Consider the following 26,524-nt stretch of genomic DNA (forward strand, 5'->3'; position numbering starts at 1 on the left):
AAGCTTCAGACTTTTTTTCCTGTGAAATAATCTTATTAAAGTATGTGTCCTCTGCTGCTTGAAGGTGATGAAAGGTACTGCTCTCTTCCAGTAGCAGAATCCCTGTGTTACATCCTTAGCAAAGAAAAGCAGTTGTCGTGTGTCAGACACTGCCTTGCCTCCTCCCTCTGGGAAGCTATGAGTCACTGTTAGCCTCAAATGTCAACCTGACACAACCTAGAGTCACCAAGAAGAGAGAAGCACAGTTGAGTGACGCTGTCCTGTGGCCAGCCTGTGGGCATTTTCATGATTGATAATTGGTGGAGAAGGGCCTAGCCCACTGTGGGCTTTGGATGTACAAGAAAATTAGCTGGTTGTGAGCCATGGAGAGCGTTGCATACCTTTTTTTGTGGTCTGCTTCAGTCCCTGCTTTGGCTTCCCTAGATGGTAGGATTGTAAGCTCTACAATAAAATAGAGCCTTTCCTCCCCAAATTGCTTTGGTCCTGGTGAGGGATGCAACTCCTGTAATGACAACATAAACGGTTTCCATGGCCCACTTACACCATCATGGGAATTACATCCCTTAGCTCAGGAAACCCGGAAGCAAAGCAAAGCAAACTCCCACAGATACGAGGGGTGTTTCCTTCTATTTTCAACAGTGAAAACTGAGAGTTTTTCAGATCTGCTTGTTTTAGTTTGCTCTCTGTTGCTGTGATAAATACCATGACCAAAAGCAATCACATTACTGCTCCAACTAGTGCATTCGGGCATTCAGCAGGTTTTTTTTTTTTTAATCCAGTTCACTAGTTGCTCTAAGTTGAGGCAAAAATAAATCAGTTGGGTAAGCTGGTCAATCAGTGCAAGGTTTAGGAAACATACTCTAAGGCAAGCATAGTCACTCACACCTGACATCTGAGTACTAGGGAGGACAAGGCACAAAGGTCAGTGCATCTTCGATGGCAGCCTGGGTTACAACGTGAGACTCCTTATAGCATAACAGAAAGATGTTCTATACGGATGCTGGTGCAGATGTGAAACTGGACAGATTAAAGGCAATTGTTCCGAACGAGTCTCCTGTTCTAGCAGTTTTTAATCGTTCTGTGGCATTCTGGACTATATGGTTGGTTCTGCATTGACTATTAAAGCGGGGAATGTTCTCTTTATTTATTGATGTGAATACTTTAAAAGTTTAGAGGTTAATTGTTTACCTTTATATCATGCAATTTCGAAGTTTCCAAGAACATTTAAGAACAAGTGTACTTTGTGTTTCCCTTTATAGTGAATTACCTGAGAGAGAGGAAGGTGAAGGAGAGGAAACACCGAACTTCAGTCACTGGGGCCCACCAAGAATGTAAGTGTATGCTGTTCCTGTCCTCAGTGCAGGCACACCCTTGCTCCTCAACTGATTCAGTGGGCTGGCTAGTCTTGTGGCAGCTTGACACAAGCTAGGGTTATCTGAAAGGAGGGAACCTCACTTGAGAAAATGCCTCCATAAGATTCCTCTGTAGGGCATTTTTTAATTAGTGGTTGGGGTGGGAGGGCCCCTCCCATTGTGGGTGATGCCATCCCTGTGCTTGTGGTCCTTAGTTCTATAAGAAAGCAGGCTGAGTAAGCCATGGAGAGCAAGCCAGTAAAAAGCACCCTTCCATAGCCTCTGCATAAGCTCCTGTCTCCATGTTTCTGCCCTGTTTGAGTTCCTGTCCCAATTCCCTTCAGTGATGAAAAGGGGTATGGAAGTTTAAGCCAAATAAACCTTTTCCTTCCCAACTTGCTTTTCGGTCATGGCATTTCCTCACAGCAACAGAAACCCTGAGTAAGACACTTAGTCACTGTAATGGACACTTAAGTAATCCTCTGTGCTGAGTTTTAATGCCTTCTTGTCTTGTCTAAAGACTGTTAGCCAATATTAAACTCTTTGATGCTGTCTCTGTGAGAGTAGTCACTGAGAGTCATCACGCTTTGTCCTGCATTGGTTACAAGTGAGGTAATGCTGCCAAGGTGTGATCTACAGCTAGAGGTCCAGAAACTCTGGTGGAGGCTTCTCTTACCTGCCAGCTTCCCTCCCTCTCCCTGGTGGACAGAATACACTTGGGTCTGGTTTGGGCAGCATGAGCCCATCCTCTCTTGCATGTGGTTGCCCGGAGAAGTACTTATCAGACCACCCAAGTTCTTTAGTAGCTCTTCTCCCTGTTTTTATGCTGTGCTAATTCCAGCAGCACCACCGTCCAGCCTATCATCACCTTGCACTTCTGGGTTTTTCATACAGACTCTGAGGACATATTTTATGAGTAGTTTCTAAATTGAGTTGATTAATCATCGTGCTTCTATAACTAAAGCAAAATTTATGTAGGAGCAAATTTTATTTCATACTCTTTTTTTTAAAGTGTCATTGGATAAAAAACAAATATTTGTCTAGGTATGAGTATGGGGATAGGAGACACATACCTGTAATCCTAGCTTGTGAGAGCCTGAAACAAGCATTCAAATTCAGGGTCCTCCTAACTGTATAGTGAGAATCTATCTCAAATACCGATGAGTCCGTAAGTAAACAGACAGAAACAATGGTATGGAGGTGGAAAGCAGAGAAGGGTGACTTTCTATAAAGAACCTCACACTTAAACCTTCTCACTGGGAAAGCAGTGTGCACAATAGCTGTTCATTTTACTCTGAAAAGCTGAGGCCTCATTAAAATGAACCTGTGCTTTCCTGAGTCTTTACCTCCTTGTTATTTTCTCAGAGTCTCTGCTAACATTGTGCATATAAATGAAATGTCTGATCATATCTTACGATTTTGGAGCCAGCCCCATTTATACACCATCTCTAAAGAGCACTAGGAAATGTTCATAAAGCATGAGCCACAGGCTGTGCCACAGACAGAGCGTTTGCAGTGACAATGCAGCAGATGAAATTCCCTTATGCATGAGTGTGTCTTCTTTGTCCCTTTTGTAGTGTTGAAATCTTTAGAGAACCTAATGTGTCTCTTGGCATCAGCATTGTTGGTGGACAAACAGTTATAAAACGCCTCAAGAATGGAGAAGAACTCAAGGGTATATTCATCAAGCAAGTGTTAGAAGACAGTCCTGCGGGGAAGACCAAGGCCCTTAAAACTGGAGATAAAATACTTGAGGTGAGTGAGGCTGAAGCAGTGTTTTACTTGAAACATTTGAGCCGGTAAAAGAATCACTTAGGCCAGCTTGATGTTTATTCTAATTGCACGGAATTGGTAGGGTCCATTTGTGGTGCCGTAGTTTGTATATCGTAGGCCCACCGCATGAGCCTCTCTAGCTTGTAAGGGCGGAGCAAATAAAATAACATGGCAAGAACCCCAGCTGATCTGACTGACAGATTTAGCACAGTGCTTCCTATAGAACAGGTCAACACCTGCTTCCCCAGAACCTTTAGCAAGTTCTAGGCTTTGTGCTTGTAGCTTGTCTACAGAAAGGTGACCTTGAAAGGGGAAACCATGGTTCGAATGTTTTCAGTTTTATGCGAGACAACCTTACTTATTTCTAGGATTTATTCATTACTTATTATTTTATACATACGTGTGTGTGTGTGTGTGTGTACTGCATGAATTATGTGTATCATGTGCATACAGGAGACCACAGAGGCCAGAAAGGGCTAAAGGTGGCGCCTTCGAGCTTCAGGTAGTTGAGCTGCCATGTAGGTGCTGGCAGCTGAGCCTCGGCCGGAGCCACACATGCTCCTAACTGTTAAGACGTCTCTCCAGCCCTGGGAGCTAAAATGTTAATGCACAGAAAACACTAAATGTGCTCTGAGCTCTGAGTGGATGTTCGTATTGGGCTTGTTGGATGGTTCCAGAGTAGGTATCTCTAGTTGCATGTAGCCCAGGTTAGCCATGAACCTGTTTGTACCCAAGGCTGGCTATAAACTCCCATTCTCCCCACCTTCACCTCCTGTCAAAACTACAGGTGTGTCTCTCCATACCGAGTGTACAATTAGCAAATGCAAACAGGTCTTTATGTCTGGAATGTGTGCCAAACTATTTGCCCGACTTTTATGCTAATTCCATTTTTAAATTTGAAAAGAGCTATCAAACTATTTCCCAGGTTAACTGAGCTATTTTATATCCCTACAAGCCATGAGTAAGTGATCCAGTTTGTCCCCATTATCAATGTAGAGACAGTGTTGTCAGTTTGGCATTCTAACAGGTATGTAGTAGTATATGTTAGTTGTGGTTTGAGTTTGCTGCCTCAGTCCTACCTTGGCTGGTGCATGTTTCCATGTACTAATCCTCTGTGGTGGAGCGTCTGAGCGTGTCTCCTCCATGCTCTCCCTCTCTGGTGGAGCATCTGAGTGTGTCTCCTATGTGCTTTTCCCCTCTGGTGGAGCGTCTGAGCATGTCTCCTCCATGCTCTTCCTCTGTGGTGGAGTGTCTGAGTGTGTCTCCTCCATGCTTTTCCCCTCTGGTGGAGCGTCTGAGTGTGTCTCCTATGTGCTTTCAGGTGGCCTGCTGCTTTATCTTCTGTAAATTAGAATTTGGGGGCCAGAAGGATAACCAGGATGTCAGGGCCCTTGCTTCTGTTCCCCAGGGTCTGCTGTGTTCCCAGCTGCTTCCTCAGGCTACCCACACTACCTCTGGCTCTAGTGCAGGAAATCTGCTGCCCTCTTGTGATCTCTTTGATCAGCACATACGTGACATGTACATACATGCACATAAATAAATCAAACCTCTAAGTAAATACAGTCATGTCCCCCTTACCTGCTCGTTCTCAGGCTCACCGTGGGACTGAGTCACTGTTACTCTGCGCTGAGTCAGATGTAATGACTCATTTGTTTACGCTTCCTGGGATCCCTGCTCTAAGGCTTTTGTTTGGTTTGTTTTTACTTGAAGCAGTGATGAGTTCTGTCTGTATCTTATAAACAGATACCTTGAAGCAATGATAAGAAAGATTTAGATACATAACAAGAACTCTTTAAGAAGTCAGGGTTTATTTCTCAGAAATGTGTCTTCATCCATGAGAACAGTTGAGTTCCTGCATTTGGATTCTAAAGCTCAGAAGAACCAGATTTGCTGCCGTCGCGGTGTGTCGGTTGTCTCTGGTATCGTCAGTCATTCCCGTCCCACACTAAGGAATCTGTTGGGGACACCTGCGTTAGCCCTTCAGTCCCGCTCTTCATCCCCTTGAGGCAGCAGGCTCACCACCCCGCTGACTAAAACCCACCCTAGCAATTAAGGCATTGCTCTGTTTGGGATTTGAAGCCCTGTGCTTTTCGAGACTATGGATATACTAGTAAGTTAGGCTCTTGGAGTTTCCAAATAGGGAATCCTTTATCTGAAAGTTACAAATGCTTTTAATAAAAAAACCTGTGTGTGTTTGGACATTTCTGTCAGCACAAATTGCAAAATAGTTTCTGGATTGTGAGACTAGGTTAAATAACTCGGTTTAATAGAGAGACTGTAAAAGTCCAGAAAGGTTCCTCATTCCACTCTGAGGCATGCTTCTGTTACACGGATCCACGTGCTGGTGCATAGAGACCTTGGAATGGAGCCATACCAGCTTCCGGTCCAGGCTCGTCCTACGAAAGTGGGACTGTTAGGATGTAACTGTCCTCTTTGCTGTCCCTCCCCAGCCAGAAGCATTATGTTAACCATGCTGTCCATGAAACAATGGGACATTTCATATGTAGTTGTTCTCACTCCCTGGCTGTCGTCTAATGCATTAGTCCCTGGATTTTCTGGCACATAGGATGATACACACTTGAGCTGGCTTTGTCCACAATTTGGTGCCTTTCTAATCAGAACGCTGTCTTGTGTGGTTTAGGTGTCTGGTGTAGACCTGCAGAATGCCTCGCATGCAGAAGCCGTGGAGGCAATCAAGAGTGCAGGGAACCCTGTGGTGTTCGTGGTACAGAGCCTGTCATCCACCCCAAGGGTAAGTTCTACATCTTACTTCAACACAGCATTCTGTTCTCCTCTGCTAACCATGTCTCCCAGTCTTCCCACGTTTTCACTGTTGCTTGGTTTTCCTTGTAAAATGTACTAATTAGCCCCATACAGATTTAGCCTTTCTCATCAATGTCTGGTTTTTCCTTTGGCCTAATTTAGATGTACTGGCCAAAATTGAGTCATGACCCTGTACACTGGCTTAAACAAGCCCGAGAAGCACGGTGTCCTGTTCTGTTTCCTCCCTGCCTGCTTCCCAGTTCCCCTAACACAGTGACACACTTCTTCACTTTTCTCAGTCAGTTACTTCAAAGCTAGAAAGGCCAGGAATGAAAGCCATGTGGGGAAGCCATATGGCCGTGTGCTTGTTTGAATCCTGTAAACACAGATACGTTGTCAGGGCAATGCTGTCATATGATAGGTTGTGTGTATCTCAGTAGCTGTAAATCCTAGAAATGGGAGTGATACGTACTTCTGAACTTAGAACTACATAATTAGCATGATTGCGTCTCAGTACTGTAATGTGCTCAGTCCTTCAGGGAATGCAGAAGCTAATACTTGTGTGAAAAACAAGTGGATTACTGGGTGCCCCAGCGCCCCAGCAATGATGCTGGGCTTTGCATGCAGGAGAGCACTTTCTGCCTGCTAGGCTGCAGCCGTGGCCACAGTGGGCAGCTCTGCAGTTTAGCCATGCTCCATGACTGTGCCTTTCCTTCTTCCTTCAGCAAGACTAAGAGAGTGAACTACATAAAATCCTCTCATACTTACAGGGTCTGAGACTCAGCTAGACTCTTTGGCGTCCACGTGTAAACTGTACTTTATAATACGGAAAATGAGTTGTGGCTCTGCTTTTCTGTTAGAACTGCATTCAGTAGGAAATTTACCTACACTGTTCTGTGCCAAATGGCACTTCCAAAGAGACGACTGTGAGGGAAAATGAGGCAACAGGATATGCACTCTGCTGCCAACCTTAAGTGCCCTGTTGAAAATGTTTAGAACAATTGATCGTGTTACAGATTCACCTAAAAATGTTGAGCCTCTTGTAGCTTTTGCTAGTGAGCTGAGTTACAAGGCTTTTCATGGATGACATAAACTGAGCTGTAAAAGCAGGAGCCTCTCTTCAGCATCCTCCCAGGCCCATACTTGTGTCACTTGATCCAAGATATAAAGTGGGCTGCCAACGTCAGCCGCTGGCCTCCAGCCTCAGGTAGTGGTGTTAGTCACCAGGCTTAACTTGTTCCAATTTTAACCTGGCTTAGCCCAGAATAACTCCCAAGCCAATGACAAATCAAATTTCATGCCTTTGCTAAAGGGGTTTGGATTAAGTACTGCAGCAAGGCCTCAGGAAAGAACGTGGCAGATAGAGACAGTACCTTCATGTTTCTTTTGCTAGTTTGCAGTAGTGACCATAGAACACTGGGCTTCATGCATGACAGGCACTGTACCCCTGAGCTGCACTCCCCCCCTTCCAAATTTAACTGTATTAAATTAATTCCCAGTGCTGGGGGTCAAACCCAGAGACTCTCAGGTGCTAGACAAGCACCTTCCCTGGGACCTTCCGTCCTCAGCCTCTGTTTTATTTGAAACAAAGTCTTACTGAGTTGTCCAGACTGGTTTTAAATTCCTGATCCTCTTACCTCCCAAGGAGCTTGGACTGCAAGTGTGGACCACCTTGCCCAGCTGTCTTAAACATTTTGACCAGTTTACATTAAATTTTGAACGTTCTTCAAAACCCTGAAAGAAGTCAGATTCTAATGTTGTACCACTCTGAGGACTAGTGTGTAAAATTGTTTCCATGCTGGAAAACTGCCATGGGCACCATCAGCCGCATGATGGTGACGCCACCTCAGAACTAGTGCACACCCTGACTCCTGACTCTCAGGCCTGCCCAGCACCCGACTTGCTTCATTAGCGGCTGCTCATTTGCCAGCAGAGCCTGCGGCTCATCCCGCAGTTCTCTTCAGAAAGTTTCTACGCCAAGGCAGTTTTTTCCATACAATAACATAAATATGTTTTGATGGTAGCACTGTTTGTATATTTTTTTATATCCCCCAACCCTGTTTCCAATAATAGCAAAATCCTTTCAAAATTGAACCCAGCTCCTCATCCATCCCTTAAGCATCATTAAGAATTAAAATTGAATGACGCCTTCTCTAAGCACTCAGTGAATGCAGCTATGTACTAGACCCCTTTAATTCCCTCAGAAGCTGTGAACTGTGCTGTTTCCTTCTTCCAGCGCCATGGCTATACTTTCTTACCACATGGCTTTAGAATGGTGCCCTTCCATCCCTACATGGACATTTTCTATGTTAACCATATAAATTCATTTTTCACTGTTACATGAAATGCCTGATCATCTATTTTCCTATAAGGGGGTAGTGCTTTTGCGAGCATTTTATCTCTGCTTTGCCAGTGGTTAGCATATACAGAAGTCTGTCCTTGCTCTTCAGAATGTGGGCATCATGAGAGGCAACTGATGCTGCTCATCTCTCAGCTACTGCCTGCCTTTTACCGCTGTCTGGTTTTGTCTTCGAAGGAAGCAGAGCCTGGATTGTCTTAGCTCTATTCTGACAGGAATCACTAGTCTGTAGGCTGCCACCTTGTACTCAGCAGATTGTTAATGTATGTTGGGCAAGGTAGAAGTACAAAGAGCATGGTACTCATAAGAGAGGCTCTGACTGGAGAGATGGCTCAGCTGGAGAGCATTCGCTGGTCTTGCAGAGGACCTGGGCTTGGTTCGTGGTACCCATGTTGGCTGCTCCAGGGGATCTGACATCCTCTTCTAGCCTTTGAGGGTACACAGGCACACGGCGCGCACACACACAAAACTAAGTCTTTGGAAGAACTTAGTACAGTTGTTTTAGTGAAATAAAACATTCTGAATTATTTTATTTAATATAGTAAAAGTGAGTGAAATTTCATCTGAAATTGCATTTAGTTCAAAACACTTTTCATATTCTCTAGTCAGGTAGTTTGTTTAATTTTCTTTTTTTCAGAGCTGGGGACCGAACCCAGGGCCTTGTGCTTGCTAGGCAAGCGCTCTACCACTGAGCTAAATCCCCAACCGCTCGTTTAATTTTCTATAAAGCATTTTTTTCCTACGTTCATGTTAGCCATCAGATTTTATACCATAATTATTTGTGTTAGCAATTGAAAGAATCTCAAAACAATCACTAGTAGTTACTCGATCTTTCTAGGACTAGAAAAAGAACATGAGTGTAAATACTATATTTTCCTAAGATGTTTCATAGATAACAAAGAGACATTATTTGGGAAGTAGCAGCCATGTGCCAAAGACAGCTGCAGCAGGGGGAGAGCCAGGAGGACAGGCCAACTCCTGGGTGTACCTTTAGCTGAACATGATAGCCTACCAACTCACTGAAGGCCAGCCTGGGCTACACTGAGTTCTAAATAGCCCTGGAGTAATGAGTGAATTCCTGAATTCCTGCCTCAAAAAGCCACAAACCAGACAAAATTAAAAACCCGTGCTAATAGCGTCAGTAAGAATTAAAATTGTTTTTATAAACTTAGTGGGGCTGGAGCAATGGCTCAGTGGTTAAGAGCACTGGTTGCTCTTACAGAAGACCCAGGTTCAGCTGCCTGTTAACTGTGATTGCAGGGAATCTGATGACCTCTTCTGACCTCCACAGGGAGTAGGCACACATGTAGGGAACAAATATACATGCAGGCAAAACACCAACATAACATAAATATATAAATATTAAATTGTAAACTTGAACTTCATTCATTTATAAATATTTACTGAATGCAACTAGGTATCAGACCCTGTTTTTTTTTTTTACAGAAAAAAAATTACTCAATTCCTTCTTTCATTGACTAGAAGAAATAAATTTGTAATTTATCCCTCTGCTAAGGGTAAAAGTGAGATAATTAACAAGTCTATGAAATCTGCTAAGTAACAGATTTCAGCTGGGAGTTCCTATTCCTTTTGAGGTTTGGTCTGTTGCTGTGTATTGTAATGCTAAATTCTATACCCAAAGCTCTAGGCCTTCTAGGGACTTCTCCTGTTTACAAGCTTTTGCTGTGCAAATTTGTTCCTTGGTTTAAAACTACTGGTTAAGTAAAACTGACTACAGTCAATTCCTGGAAAGATTAGAGGTAGGTGGGTTTGGAGTGACCTGGTTAGAGGAGGAGAGATGGAGGTGTGGGGACAAGGAAGAGGGGAAGCCATCTTGAGAGAGAAGAACTGTGCTCATTTGAGCTGGAGGAACAGCAAGTATCTGGGATATCTGCTGGGGAGCTGCCAGGCCAGCTTCTAGAAGAGTAGATTAGGGGTGACCCCTCAGTAATTGTCAAAGCCAAATAAAGTAAGCATAGTCTGACCCTCATTTGTTTGTAAGCTAGTCGGGGATAAGTTTAAATTGTACTGCAGGTTTCAAATGAATGAGGATTCCTATATTCTGACATCTAACAGATTACCACTGAAACTTCCTTTGCAGGAAGAGATGTTTAGTGTCAGTGGTCTAACTCTGTAGTGTTCTTTAATCTCTTTGTTTCTGTGACATACACGATTTTATAATGCTTGCCTTCCTTACTTTACCTACTTGTACTGACAGCTTCGAGATGAAGTCACCAGGTTCGTTAAGTCTTTACTATCTAAACACACAGAAATAAGGGCTGCAGCTTGCTCAGTGCCAAGCCTGACCTGAGCAATGGCATGACAAATAAACAGACAGAAAGAATGCATTGAATTGTAGTGCAGGGCACCCCCATCCATTGCTCTCACCTGTTCTGAACTGGGAAGATGATGAGTTTGAGGCTAGCCTAGACTACATAGCAACTTCTAGACCTACCTGAGCCACAGACTGAGAAAAGTCACCTAATCCACACTAACAACAAAAAATCAGGAAGGGGGGGGGGATTTCCTCCATCCCTCCATCACACCTGTCCCTGGACATGGTCTTTGTATGTAGCTCTAGTTGGCCTGGACCTTGCTATGTCATCCAAGCTGGCCTTGAGCTCCCTGTACATTCCAGGCTTCTGAATCTCCTGTCTCAGTCTCACTGGGCTAGATTGTGGGTGGGTACCATCACAGCGAGTTTAGAAAAAGACTTTTGGGTGTACTCACTTTTCTTTCTTCCCTTTTTTCTTTGGTGGCGTAGGTCATCCCAAGTGTGAATAACAAAGGCAAAACACCTCCCCAGAATCAGGACCAAAACACTCAAGAAAAGAAAGCTAAGGTAAGCCAAGTCTTGCCAGCCTCCGAGGGAGGCTTTGGTTTCCGTTTGCATAGCTGAGTAGTGGTGGGTGAGTGTACAGAGGTGTCCAGTGGGTGCCCACTGGGTGTGAGCTTGGTTCTTGACAGGATGAAGCATGAACCAGGTGAGGGTGACCTGTGAGACTCAGTCAACCAAGGGCATCTGTAGCTCTCTTCCCTGGTTGGTTCTGCTGGCTGGCAGGTCATTCCCAGGGCATGCTGCTCAGAACTGGAAGTTTTCCTGTACATGTTGCTATTCCCCTAGAAGATCCACATCAAAATTTACCTCTACTGGGAAAAATTGTCTTCATCATCAGTCAGAAGTAATCACCCATTTTGTTTTCCTACATCTATTTTCATAGAATTTAATGACCTAAAAATTATCTTAAGGTCTAGTGTTAGGTAGAATGTTTCTTCATTTTTTAGCCCCATCAAAGAAATCAGCTCATCATTTTAAAATAGGCTTCATAGTATAAGCCTGTCCTGGCTGGGGTGTGAAGAGAGGTTGACTTCTGAGCTGGTTCTTTTTTTTTTTTTTTTTTTTTTAAGATTTTTATTTTATTGTATGAGTACACTGTAGCCGCCTTCAGACACACCAGAAGAGGGCATCAGATCTCATTACAGATGGTTGTGAGCCACCATGTGGTTGCTGGGATTTGAACTCAGGACCTCAGGAAGAGCAGTCGGTGCTCTTAACCACTGAGCCATCTCTCCAGCCCCTGAGCTGGTTCTTGATCATCCTGTCTATCCCAGCATGCTCTGCTCCTTAGTTACTGACACCTGGCACTCAGTTTTGTTTTTTCATATTCCTTCCTCTAAAGTTTTGCCCAGTTAAGTCCATTTAGTTCCATGGAAGTTTAGAGTCAATTTGTCAATTTCCACACCTTATGTCCGTGATGTTTTGGAATTGATTTGGGGTGACAGCATATCATTCTGAAGGTTCAACCTTTTAGTTGCCTAGCATGTTTTTCTCTTTATGAAATTGTTTCTGTTCATTAATGTTCATAATTCAGAAAAATATAAACCTTTGATGTGCTCCTAGAAATGCTACATTTTGCTGGTGGAACTTTCTAACTTACTTCAGCTCTAATCCAACTGAAGTTTGTATGATTTAATTGTTTTGGTGTCTGTTGAGAGAATTATCAAGGTACTTTGGTCATGTGAATCTTGATTTGTGCTTTGTTTTCTGTTTGCTTGCTTGCTTGTGTTTCTCGGAGAGCATCTTGTGGTCTAGGCTGTCTGAGAACTTACTGTCTAATGTATTGGTGTTATCAGTCCTGCCTCTGTCTGCCAAGGGCTGAGATTACAGTTTGTCCAGCACAGCTCTCTCTGGTTCAGGGTTCTCAGGGATGTAGAGGATGAAGGGCACCTACAGGAGACCTGAGCTCAGGTCCCAGTTCCCATGTCCGATTGTTTACAACTGCTGATAACTTAAGCTGCTGAAGGACCCGTGCCTCCTACCTCCACCGCTCCTGAGCTCAAACGCACAGGTGCACCTCCCAACACACACACACACACACACACACACACACACACACACTCACACACTCACACACACCCCCAACACACACACCCCCAACACACACACACACACACACTCACACACACCCCCAACACACACACCCCCAACACACACACCCCCAACACACACACACACACACTCACACACACCCCCAACACACACACATTCACACATACCCCCAACACACACACACACATACACACTCGCTCTCTCTCACTCTCACACACACACACACACACACTCGCTCTCTCTCACTCTCTCACACACACACACACACACTCGCTCTCTCTCACACACACACATACACACACTCTCTCACACACACACATACACACACACACACTCTCTCACACACACACACATACACGATTAGATTCTTTTAAAGTTTCTGAGATAGTAAGTTTTTGAAGAAGAAAATTTTAAAAATCACAAAACCAGCACACTCAAAATAATGTTCATTTTCACTATTTTCTGGAAACAATATTAATTAAAATTAACACTAGTTTCTAAACTAATGAGAATTATTTTTTCAGGACTGTTAACTTTATTAAAACCCAGATGACAGGGAAATTTGTCTCATTCAAAATGAGCAGTAAGAACTTTCCTCAAATTCAGACAGCTTTTAGCTGCTGTCCCAGCTGTGTGACTACACTCCATGCAGACTTAGACTGCAAACCCCCTGGTCTGTCTGTCAGAGAGCTGATTCTTTAGAACCAAAGCGTGTTCTAGCACAGGAAACTAACAAGCACCTTTTCTATTACTTCTCAGTAGTGGACAGTATATCCCCATAAAGTCAGTTTACAGGGGTTTATCCTCATGATAAATGCCACCCAGTATGGGGCATAAACCAAAGCTCTATTCGTTACTATTGCTGCTAAGTTACAGCCAAGAGAGCAGCAGAATCAGACTTAACCTGGTACAAAGAGCACAAACACGGAGTTTGAAATAAACCACGAGAAACAGGAAAAGGTGGTAGAGTTCTCTCTCAGAACTGCATCATGTGAGTGGGTTTAGACAGCTCACAGACTGCATATCTGAGGCATCTCTGTTTAATTAGTTCTAGAAGGTGGGTCTGCTTGCACTTCTCACTGGGACTTCCAAAACTGTCCATGTATATTTTAGGAAAAGAAATAAAATCAGTATTCATAAAACTATGCAAAATGTGCAGGTACCAGGTATTTATTAAACTCACCGTTGAACGGGACAGGAGATGGTGAGCATGCCTCGGGGAACAGAGAATCAAGTAATTAAGTTTCCAGTTTAGATATAAAATTACGTCCTGTCTTCCAGGACAATATCACTGTAACATTGGTGCTGTCTGTTTCCAAGACAATTCACCTCTCTCCCACACACAGTCTGTGTGCACTGCTATCCAGTGAGAACCATATTCAGCAGTTAGGGTGGCACATCCTTGTAATCCCAGAGCTTGGGAGATGGAGTTTAGGGTCATCCTTGGCTACATATAGAATTAGAGGCCAGCCTGTGCACATTGGACTGTAGGTCCAAAAAACAAACAAAAAGGATTGCTTGCATCATCGTCATTTCGTAAAACAGTATCTTTCAAATAGCAGCATAAATAAGAAGCAGTTCTTAGACACCCAGCAAATATGCAGGGAGGTCACCATGTGCCTGGGATGAAGTCGAAGCTGCCACTCGATATGACTTGTTCTCTGTGTTGATGGAGCCGCCATCTCCTGGTCTGTTTCAACGTTGGGAGCTCCAGCCTTCCCATCACTGGATGGCTTGACTGTGTACAGACCCTTCTTTAATGTGCAGGAGGAAGGTGCCCCAGGGAATTGGGTCCCAGGTCAGCCTGGATTAGGACATACTTTCAAGAGTGCTGACAGAGTATAATTGAGTTACTGGAATTCTTAGCTCTCAGTAGGACCCTTAGCCCCTGCCCTTGTTTGAACAATCATCTTTGACATTGCATGGCCTGGACCTGAGAAAAGTAGGAGTTATTGGGGCGGGGTGGGGTGGGGTGTCATATGACCAATTTCACTTAAAGAATACAGCTATTATGTTCTCTGCTTCTTAATGAATGTTTGTACATTTGACTTCGATCACACTTGTGTTTTGATATTTTATATTTCCCACACATATAATCACTGATTTCATCAGACATCGTACTCTCAAGATATGGGTGTGCTTGCTTTTATAGATCCCAGATAGTGCCTTCTCTTCCAGAGGAGCTCACTGCGTGACTTGCGTATAATGGGCCAGTGTCCACTCAGCAGAGATAGTACCTTACATTAGTGGTTTTGTCAGGTAAAGCATAATTGAACTCACTTTACTGAAGTCCTGCAGAAGACAAATCCCAGTCTAGTCATTTGGGTTTGTGAATGGTTTGGGCCTCTCAGGTCCTACCTGCAGTAGCTGGCGTCTCTGAAGTTTGGCATGTTTCATTTTTTCTCTCGCTCAAGAATGTGTCTTCATTCTGTGAAGGTAATTTAACAATGGGATTTTGTTTCACTTTAATTATCTATGAGAGTTACGTTGTGTGATTCAAACTATGTTATTTGCTATATACATTCAGAGCACCTTTATGCAGAAATAATTATTCATTGTAGCCACTTCCCTTTTAGCATTAAATTAGTATGACTATCTACAAACTTACAGAAGAGCACGTTGCCATTTATAAAGTCTGGTATTTCAGATTTTATAGAACAATCTGTAATTCTTACAATGAAAATCACCTGAGTAATTGTAAAGTCGATACCTGGGGTTATTGTTACCTTCATGCTTATTTTGAAAATCCATGAATTGTTTCGTTACTGATGTGTAGAGGGTTCAGTTTCGTGGCAGAAGGCAAGTGTACATGGCTTCCTTTCTTAAGGGAAAGAGATGTATTCTGGGAAGGGCAGTGCTCTTCAAAGCTATGCTTTTGAATTCTTTGGTGCATTGCTGAACTAACGTAAACTTTTATAAAATAACAGGAGCTGGAGGAAATAAATTATATTTATTTTACAGTATTTTTGTTATGGTCGAAGACACCTGCATCTGGACTATTTTCAGATTGTCTTTTTTTTTTTTTTTTTTTTGTCATTGAAGAGGATTGTCTAAAACCAGCTAACCCTCTTTTTGACTTTTGTACCTTCAGAGGCACGGAACAGCTCCACCGCCAATGAAACTGCCCCCACCTTACAGAGCTCCCTCTGCAGACACTGAGGAGAGTGAAGAAGACAGTGCCCTGACCGACAGTGAGTTCCTTTGCATTATTTAGGGTAGATCCAGGGCTTATTAAATTATGCTGCCATGACTACTGTGAATCACAAATACAAGGCCACGTCTTCAAAAATGTGCACAAACATGCGTTAAAAATAAAGTTGTTTTTAATATTTGAAACTCCTGTGGCTTTTATTTCCTAAGCTTTCCTATTTGAAATTAACAAAGGACACTTACGAAAGCTATGTTATATGATGTTTACTTTTACTAATTGATCATGAAACAAAAAACTGCTGAACCCTGAGTGTTGGGTTTTAGCCCTAACCATCTGAGCTGGACACGGGCACTGCTTCTGGATTCTTCCCTTTACAGGATGCTGACATGATTCGTGTAACAGCACAGGGGGTCTCCATGTCTTACGGAGGCATTGGGAATCTGTTTCCTGATTTTATTTGCAGTAGTTGAATCAGCTATACCTTTGGACAGAGGTTTGCTAGAGGCTGTATTTAAAGACGTCATATTTCCTTTTGCATGCACAGTGTGTATAGTTAAGCCTGGTTGCTACTTATGCAGTTTCCTCTGTGGGATATGGAAGTGGTTTGAAAAGTAATTAGTGACAGTGCCATGTAGTTTGTACAAAAAGTTGTCGGCGGACATTTTCAAGGATGAATTTTGTGTCCTTTGAATTGTATAGGTATGTTACATCTTTCTTTAAAAATTTCTCCTACTTCAATACAGGAAAGTGTTTGGATGTAAAAATGGAGAGTTGAAAGTAGGTTGTAGCACTTTCTAGACTCTGACCTTAAGTGTGGTCAGTCAGTACTTCATGTGCTGATAGTGAGGGCTGGATGAAGGAACAGGTTTTGACAAGCAGCATGGTTCATCTCTAAAAGGCTTTGCTGTTCCTGTTGCTCTTTATGATGGTTGAGCCCACTTTGCTATTTTTATAAGCGGGACTAAGTAGAAATGAAATACAAGAATCTCGCTGGTGGTCACGTTGACTTGATGGAAGTTTGATGTGTTCTCTGTGGCTCTGTAGAACCCTCTGTCTTGCTTTGTTTTCAGTAGTTAACAAAGCTCGATGGAGTGCAGTCTGCTGTGTAGAAATGTTATCAGCTGTGAAATGAAGAGTCCGCTCCTTTGCCTAGGCGGAGCCAGCAGCGTAGGTGGGGACGCAGTGCTACAGAACTAGATCAGGCTCCTACTGCAGAGAGCCACCACTGCAGGTGCTGGTGGGGGAGCTCACGCGTGTTCTCATACAGATGCTGGCACAGCCACTCACAGTGCTTCGTCTAATCTATTTGTGGCTCATTTTGCTTATCGACAAATGACTGGATGTCTTACAGTACTCTGCTTCAGATGAGCAGAGAAACTGCACCTCAGAGAAATGAAGGAGTGCACCCGTATCATACAGCTAACAAATAGTAGGAATGGGGCTTCCACACTGGCACCGGGAAGAGCCTTGCTGCAGCATAAAATACCTACTGTCCAGACAAAGTTACAAAGTGGCGTGGACTTCACTCACAATACTCTTCCTGCTGTGAGATATGCATGACAGCATCCTCTTCCCCAAGTCATGTGTGCTGTACATCCACACATACACAACAACGGTCACTGATTTGCATTAAGTGTGGAAAAACTTGTCATTTCTCCTTACTACAGAAACTTTCATTTCATGGTTTCTCCAGTAAATCCATTTCTGTCTGAGATTCTTCTCTCCATTGCTTTGCCTGTGATGTTTGTCATTCTCAATGTTTACAGCCCTCCAATCTCACACGCCACTGATTTCACTGTTGATCCCCAGAAATGCTGAATAGCTCACACAGCATGCCTGCAACCTAAGCCTCTGGCCTCCCGTGCTCTCTTTAGAATAGATCCCACAGGTTTTCTTTGTCCTGTAATCCTCACTAATTTAATATTGGGTTCACCAATATTAAACAGGTTGTTTATCTGACTTTTTCCTGTCCTAATAAAATGTGTTTCATTTTATGAAATATATTTCATAACTTTCCCAAGGTCTGTAGCTGTAAGTATGTGTCTTAAATTCACCTGATGGCTCACAAGGCAGTGCTGATTTATAAGAAAGATCACAGACATGAGGTACACTGCAAAGCCCACTGAATGGCTTTATTAGTTGGTTAGTTCTGGACTTCATGTAGGTAGGGTTTGCTGAATGGATGCTGTGGTGGGTGAATACTATTGAAAGGTATTGGGAAAGTGACAGGGAATGTTCTTCTCATTGGCTGATATTCTGATGAAGGATAGATCTGACATCATCGGCTGGTTTAATAGTAATTAGCATGGAGGAAAATACAGTGGGACTAAGAATTAAATATAAGATACTAAAGGTAGTATGAGAAAAATCAGTGCTTTGCGTGAGACCACATTAAGTAGAATGGTTCAGAGACTAAGATAGGATCCTCGGAACCCTGTGCTAGGCACACGTGGCTCACGCAGTCTTGAGATAGTTGAGAACACTGAGACCCGGCCAGGCAGCAGCATTTTAACTGTGTGAGTCAACTGTCCATCCCCATGAGACAGCGCTAGGGACAGTCAACTTTTTAAGAGGAAATGGTTTCTTTTCAGTCAGCTTTAAAGGTCTCCCATCAGATCCCTTGGCCTGTTGATCTGAACCTGTGTCTGTGAAATGCATTGGGTAGAAGCATTTGACTCAGGAGCTGTTAAGTCATGGAGCATGGACGAGAGGGGAAGACAGGGTGAAGAAATGAGAGACTTGAGGAGGTGGAATAAGAGAGAGAGGAGAGCCTGGGTCCCAGTGTCACTTCATAAGCATTCCGTCTCCACCAGCTTTAGATCCCGCCTAGTGTCTACAGGGCTTCCATCAGAGCCATATACTGGTTGCCAGGCCTTAACCAATGGGATGTTCATGTTTTAGGCTTATTTATTTAATTTTATATGTATGAATGTATATATGTACTGTACCACATGCATGCTTGGTGCCAACAGAATTGAGAGGTGTATGTCAAATTCCCTAGAAATGGAGTTATGGTTGTCAATGGATTTGAACATGGGTCCTCTGCAAAAGCAGCAAGTGGTCTTAACCACTGAGCTGTCTTTCCAGCCCTAACAAATGAGATTTTGAGGGACATGTAAGGACTAAATCATAACTACCAGCAGAGGTGCATGTGTAGAAATATGCATATATATTTGAGACAAAAGTTGCACAAAATACTACTTTACAATGTGATTTATTTTGTTATCTTTTTATTCCTTTTTGGTTTTTAAGTGCTGGTTATAGTTGATTTATTTACAGTTAACTTTCTTATAAGGTGTTTATGTAATAGTCTACATTTGGGAAATACTAATCTGGACTTACAGCTTTCAAATTTCAGAGTTCATCAGAAGCACTTGTGAAGCATTGACTGACAGTCCCGCCACGGACTCAGAGTCCTTAGATGTAGGAGGACCTAAAAAGTAATATTTCTAAACAGTTCTCTGCTGATTCTACTATTTCCAAGAACCACCTTGGGAAAACCATTGGTGGGGGTGCTGATGAATTTACTTAATAATCATGTGAGGGCTAAAGAGATGGCTCAGCAGTTGTGTGCACACGGCTGCGATGGGCCTTCAGTTGTTCCCAGCACTCATGTGGGACAGCTCACAGCCAGCTGTAGCTGTAGCTCCTGGGGGATCAATGCCGCTCCTCTCTATGGGCACCTCCACTGGTGCATATGCCCACACATACTCAAATGTAATCTTTAAAAGAGCAGTATGGGAATAGCTCTGCCCAGTGACCCAGCAAGGCCATTTCCAGAAGATACTTGCATGAGATTCTAAGACAGTGTTTCTGGGACACTTCTGCTGTCCTCCCTCTTTCAGTGCTTAGCCGTGACATGGTGCTGAAGAGAGGCCACAGACACAGGCAGCTGCTGAATTTAGCACCATGATTGGCATAGAAGAGCAAGGATTCTTACTGACGCAACCTTAGTAAGCAGTGCTCACGTCATCAGAATTAAATACTACATCTAGTATCCACCGCGTAATAGATGAGGCATCTAGATGCCTTACCTTGCCTTGTGGAACATATTTCATGACATATTAGGGGCCAATTGAAAAAAAAAAGTCTTCACAACAGGTAATACAGATGCATTTTCATTCCTGGCCTCCGTGTCTGTAGCTACGTTCTTCATCCCATAGTGTCTTAGTGAGGGTTTCTGTTGCTGTGATAGAACGCCATGACCAAAGGAACTTGGGGAGAAAAGGACTTATTTCACTCACAGTGCCATAGAACAGCTCATCATCTTAAGTAGTGAGGACAGGAACTCGTGCAGGGCATGCACCTAGAAGCGGAAGCTGGAGTAAAGGCCATGGAGGGGTGTTGCTGACTGACTCGGTCCCCATGGGTGGCCCAGAATGGGCATTACCACCCCAGGACCACCAGCCCAGGGATGGTAATACCCACAGTGGGCTGGGGCCTTCCCCACTAATTAAGAAAATACAGCCTGATCTTATGGAGGTATTTTCTCAATTGAGGTTCCCTCCTCTCTGATGACTCCAGCTTCTGCCAGGTTGACATAAAACTAGCCAGTATACATAGTTACAGTAACATGGCAACAGACCAAGGTTTTATTGAGGACAGAGTATATGGCACATTTCTCCTTAAAGCTTCAAATGCAGTCCCATTTGGTATTCAGAAGACTTTGAAGGCTGTTAGACCTTGTTTCACTTCTTGTCAGCATTGGGAGCTGCACCTGATTCTTTAGCCCAGTGTTATGGGCTAAACCCGTGGCCTTCACTTATCGTTTTATAGCATGTACCATAGCATAGCTCTCGATAGACCTGTCAGATCAATATCTGTCTTGTTAAACTCTCTTAAGTTCCAGGAGGTGGGTGGCTACAGAGCCGATTTTTTTGGTGGGTGCATTGAATTTCAGTAGTGGGAGCATCCGTGACACAGGGTGTCTGATCCCAATGGGAGACGGGGGGGGGGGGGGCGCTGGATGAGATTGCTGTGCTATGCACAGGCCCTTTCCTGCTGACTTCCACATCTAGCCAGTTCTCTGTGCTGCTTTCACTTCTTAAAGATTAAGATCCAATTACATCATTCCCTTCATTTTCTTCTTTCCCTCTCAAAAATCATCACCTCCTAAATATACATACAACCTTCTAAGTCCATTTAGTGTTGCTTGTATGAATACAATTTCAGCGCTGACCTTTAGTTATTTGGTAACCAATTGCTGCTCTCAATGCTGGGGAAAGGTAAGTCCCTCTCCCTCAGCAGGCCTGCTGTGTGGAAGTCTCTCACCAGCAGCCTGACTCTTACACCCACCTCACCCCAGCCGCTGGCTGGAAAGGCCATCTCAGCTGCTGGAAGTGCGTGATAAACTGCTCCTGAGTCACTCTGGTTACCCAGCCTTCAGTGGAGAACTGGGTATACACGCAACCCCATCCTCCCCTGGTGGGGTCCTTCCCTTCCCTGCTATGAGAATTCCAGAACAGAGCTGTCTTTGTGGTTTGCTTTTCTATCTTGTTTCTCCTTTTTTCGGGGTTGGTTGCGGGCTGTAATGTATTCGTGTGGCTGTCTGGTGTCTACTTGACACCAATTGTGTGTACTCAGTACTCAGGTGTTGCTTGAGGACTTACCTAGCACTGCTTTTCAGCCGTGAAGTGTGCTGATAGCCTCCCCTGGTGACCTGGTTTATGCAGAGCATGCGACCTTGATTATCAGACATCATCACTTCATGGTTTGCCTCAGCTCCTGCTTGTTTTTTGTTGTTTCATTTTTGACTTGTTCTGTTTTCCTGAAATAGTCGTCTTATGTGGGTCAGGCTGATCTTGAGCTCCTGGTTCTTGTGTCTCAGCCTCTTGAGTGCTGGACTTATGGGAGATGAAGTTTATTAACAGAACTGTTACTGAGAATTCAAGTATTTATAAGTATAGAAGTGAAAATCGATAAAAACTTAGTGCACTAGAACTCAGACAATAACTGTTGGCCCTTACAGGGTGATCCTAGTTCACTTTCTCTGCAAGAGCCGTGTAGCCACTGCCTCTGTGTTTAATACTTGCCATGTCTTTGCTAAACTACTCCACAGAGTTTGCTTATCAGCAGTTAGTTGTTCCACATCAGATGTCTTCAAAAGCTCTTGATGTGCATATATAAAATCAAGTACATGTACTTTTTGTAGTTTAAAAATAGTCTTGTAGGAAATTTTTGTATGTTTTCATGCACGGGCAAAAAACCTCTCTCAGACAAACAGAATCTGTGTCAGGTTTGGAAGAATATAGGGACATTTTCAAATGCCACCATCCTAGGAAGCTAGTAGAGCTTGGAGCTCAGTCCCCACATTCCTCCGAAAACAGAAGGACAGGAAGAGCAGTTACAGAAGACGCAGTTGTCAGTCTATTTAAAAGAATTTTAAACCTAAAATTCTTTTGGCTACCATATGCAGGAGTATATGAATTGTGCATGCACACACACACACACACACACACACACACACACACACACACACACACATACACCCCTTGTCAGTATGGGCCACTAATTTCCTAATAAGAGAAAAACTAGAAACCATAGGAGCACTGCAGTCAGGAGTGTGTAACAGCTGGGATATCCAGTAGCTGTGTGTTTGTCTCACACTAGGGCTCTGGGTCTCTAAAGCAGTCCAGAAGAGTAATGTGGTTTTAACCCAAATCCTAAGTGAAATATACTGTTGGTTAATATGAGAACTTGACATTCTTTTGACTTGTAAATGAAATTTTGGAAAATAAAAAGAGAGTAGAGAACTCTACCTTCCACTGCTCTGATTGGTGGTTACCCCCATTCTGTGTAGGGCCATGCCATGTGCCACTGTCTTAGCTGAGTGACTCTTTGTCGTAGGACTGTCTTTGCACGGGAAGATACATATCAGTACATCAGGTCTGCATGGGCTAGATACAGTTAGATGGCAACAGCATCTTTCCAACCACTTTAGGTGTGACCATGGCTCCAGCCATTGCCAGGCGTCCACTGGACTCATTAGAAATAGGGATTCAGTTGTTACTTGTTGGGACTTGAAGGGATAATCCTACTCACCGAAGTGCTTTAGGGGTGGGTTTAGGCTTCCTGGAATTTTGAGGCTTGTTCTAAAAGTGATACATTGTAATGAACAGAAGCTACTTAGGAAAGAAAGAGTGTGTTTGGCTTTTGGTTCCAGAGGACCGGAGCCGATAACCAGAAGGAAGGCATGGGGGCAAAAACAGGAAGCTGAGAACAGAGAGTATGAACTGCAAGTCCAGTGTGGCCATAAACTCTTAAAGCCTGCCCTCAGTCCATGGCTTCCTCTTGCAAAGGTTCCAGAACCTCCCCAGACAGCACCACTAACTAGGGACCAATACCTGAGCCTATGGGGGACACTTCCCATTCAAACCACTACAGTTCTTTAAATGTATTAAAATCACTGACTTATGCATTTGTTACATACAGTTGTACTTGATACATATATTCAAATCATATGCATTCGAGGGATAGTTGAAGTTATGAACAGGTCTCCACTAAAGGAGGAGTGGAAATCAAGTAGCATGCTGTTCTAAAGAAGGGAAAGAAAATCACTTGTCTTCTCTGATTTGGGGGTGGGCTATTTCAGTGTTGCAAAGTGCACCTGAGGTTTGTCAAATTTTGTGGCTGAGAATCCCGAGACCAAGAGTCACTAATTTGCCCCAAATCACAAAATGGGGTACTGATGAGGCAGAGGTAGACCCGGGTGTCACTTTTAAACCCTGCACCCAGTGCTCGCCTCTGTTTTTAGTGTGGAGCAAACACTTGGGGAACAAAGGTCTCTTGTGCATCCATGGCCTCCTCGGCTGATCTCTGCCTCACCAATAGATGTCACTGTAGTCAACAGTAGTTGCTAACCCAGCATGGAGCTTTGAGGATGCTCACCAATGGCAGGCAGGGTGAGTAGCACCTGCCAGCTTTCGCTAAATAATGCCTTTTTATTTTTGACAATACAAAATAGAAGGATACCAGTTAAGACTAAATTGTTTTAGTTTTTCAGAGTGATTTTCCTTATGTCTTACATAGTTAATTGTCCTTTTATGGACTTTCCTATTTATAACTAAGTGAAATAAGCAATATTTATATCCTAGCTATATGATTAGAGGCTGGTAATACTGGTTTCCTATTTTAGCTTTCTTAAATTGTGAGAATGTTCTAAGCTTCTATAGTTCAGGTGAATTTAACAGAAGTATACATTTTAAAACAGTATTGTTGAACAGCTTTGAGCTACATTTAAATTGCCGTGTATGTCCTTGACTTTTTTCCCACCTGGCTTATGAAGCAGTAATCACAAAATGAGTGTTTTATCTGTAGCTTACACAGAAAGGTTGGACAACACTGAAGTGATTGACTGATTTGGATTGTAATATAATGACCAGAATCTTTGCGGTTTGCCATATGTGGGTTAGGTGTGCTGGGCTAGGCTAGGTAGAGCGGGAGAAGTGGCTTTAGCTTTTTTTAAAAAAAAAACAGTTTCTATGAATCACCTTTGTTCCCATTTTAGTTTTCCTCCCAAAGCTAACGTGTATTTAAAGTGTCAGAGACTCTAATGAGTCATAATTAAGGCATTATAGTTTGCACTGATGGCTTTCTGACAAAGCTGATTTTGTGCTGGAAGCAGTAAGGAAGAGAAAATGCTGATGACTAGTCTGAACTGGGAGCAGGCTTAAATCCATAGCTGCCTTTAATTTGCATGGGAAAGATCGTGTCCCCCAAAGCACTGCTTCTCCGCAGGAAAATGGGCCATTAACACGGCATCAATTGAAGTTGGCTACAAAATAAGTAGTGGCATTTGTATTGCCTCTGAAATAGAGCTTTCTTTCCTGCGTGCACAGGGTGACTGGTGTCACAGGCTACAGCATGCAGTCCCTATGTGTGCAGGGTGACCGAGCGTCAGAGCCAGAAGCAGCCTGCAGCATCCGAGACTCTGACTGGAGGACCAGGGATTGCCTTTCGCTGGCAGACCTCTCCAGGCAGCTCTCGCCTACCGGCAGATGTGACTGTGAGCTTGGGGAAGAGATTGAAATGAGCTTAATTGATTATTTCCCACAGTAGAACACAATGACAGGTTGCCCTTTAAAAGAATAAAATCTGAGGGAAAAAAGACTATAGGCCCAAGGTCGTGAGAAGAGAGGACAGAGTCGGTGGAGAGAGTGGAACTGCTTCCAGCATCGACCTGTGAGGAATGCAGCAGCCCTGAAGGGAGCCGTCCTGCAGCATGGTCCACGGGGGGTTCCCAGGTAAGGCTTCTGTTGCCTACGACGGATCTTCAGGTCTTGCTGCATGCAGTCAAATGCTGCTTTAGCGTTGGTGCAGAATGTGATATCGTTTAATGATCTAAACAGCAGTGAGCTAAGGCATTTCCCTTAAGTGAGAGTAGGGGTACTTGGGCATGAGCAAGGTGGACGAGTGCTGGATCCTCACAGCACCTTTACCTGGAGTCAGCCTTAGAGCGTTTTTAGAAAACTAGAATATGTTCGTAGTTTCTGCACCAAAATCCTTAACACTCAGTGTGCAGTATGCTTGCCTTTCAGCATCATGATTGAGAAGTAGGTCTCCTGGGTATTTATTAGCATTATTTGTGACTTCGCTGTGATGAAAAGAGAAAGGTATTTACATTAGAATGAAGGTATTCAGATTAATTTTACGGCTGAGAAGTCAGCATTTTGGATGTAGGTGAAAGCAGTGTATCACTAAGGAAAAGAGCAGCAGGAAGAAGCCTGCTCTCCCTAACCTGTAAATAGTCCTTAAAGAGTATTGGGATTGGTCCTCAGCCTCCACCATCTGAGCCTGCACCTTTGATTCATTAGGTTGGGGGACTCGGCTTCTGCAAGCGTCACCAACAACTTCCTTGTTAAACACGTATTTTGGAAATTATTGCTCAGTTGACAGCACGGGACCCTCAGTAGTATAAGCATCTGTTTGACTTTTAAAAAATTAATGTGTTAGAACCAGAGCTCCTTTTTATCCGGTTAAAATGTACAATATTTAGAACCGATAAGAGCCTTCATGAGTACCTTTATCTATGGGTCAGTTTACTCAGAGTCCAATGCAGTGTGACTTCCTTTTCATTTTCAACAGAATGACTCAAATCAGGTTTGGTCCTGTGCTAGCAGGACATATGCAGCAGCCCCGGTTTAAGCAAGCACACTCCTGGCTCCTCTCTCAAGATAACTGGCACAAACTTTGCTCTTTCTGCAGCCTGGGCATTTTAATGCAGTGGTCCTGCATAGCGTATTATCCAGTCTGTGCATTTAGTTTCCAGGAAATATATGTGCTGGTAAACATATGCGTCACAGACTCCCCAGAGAAGCCACTGCCTTCACTGTGTTTGTTTCTGTTGTGCAGTTAGAGTTGCTTTCCAGCAGATGTCTGTCATCTTGTCAATACCACTTCTCAAACTTGGATGACAATGGAACTGTGGGGATGAACTAGAACCTGCTGGATCAGGCTGCCTCTTTGGGTTGTGTTTGTTTGTTTGTTTGTTTGTTTGTTTTTCTTTAAAGCAATCCAAATTATAAATACATCTAAATATCCTCACTACCATAAGTTGCCCTTGTCGATGATTAAGAGCCAAGGTAAAAAGCCATAGCCATTTCTGGAAATTACATGGATGTATTCATTAGCAATTTTTATATTCTTTGAATTTAATCACAGTAATATATGAACTCAGTTTTAGAACTGTGATTAACTATGAATGTGTGCCGTTGTGGTAGAGCATGTGTGTGCTACAT

At 43.4% G+C, this 26,524-nt stretch overlaps 1 protein-coding gene across 7 annotated transcripts in view; it reads left to right on the forward strand.

The window, feature by feature from the left end:
- Patj (PATJ, crumbs cell polarity complex component) overlaps positions 1-26,524 on the forward strand; it is a 302,745-nt gene that overhangs the window by 121,468 nt on the left and 154,753 nt on the right. For 6 of the 7 annotated variants that reach the window (XM_039109186.2, XM_039109188.2, XM_063287101.1 and 3 more), the window contains exons 23-27: positions 1,260-1,331; positions 2,930-3,107; positions 5,767-5,877; positions 11,012-11,089; positions 15,729-15,828. In XM_039109186.2, the coding sequence (XP_038965114.1) occupies positions 1,260-1,331; positions 2,930-3,107; positions 5,767-5,877; positions 11,012-11,089; positions 15,729-15,828 (539 nt within the window). Of the gene's footprint in view, positions 1-1,259; positions 1,332-2,929; positions 3,108-5,766; positions 5,878-11,011; positions 11,090-15,728; positions 15,829-24,391; positions 25,031-26,524 lie in introns of those variants that run through there. The other variant, XM_008763916.4, reaches the window with a different exon arrangement.

Source organism: Rattus norvegicus, chromosome 5 (genome assembly GCF_036323735.1).
Source record: "Rattus norvegicus strain BN/NHsdMcwi chromosome 5, GRCr8, whole genome shotgun sequence".
Taxonomy (NCBI): Eukaryota; Metazoa; Chordata; class Mammalia; order Rodentia; family Muridae; genus Rattus; species Rattus norvegicus.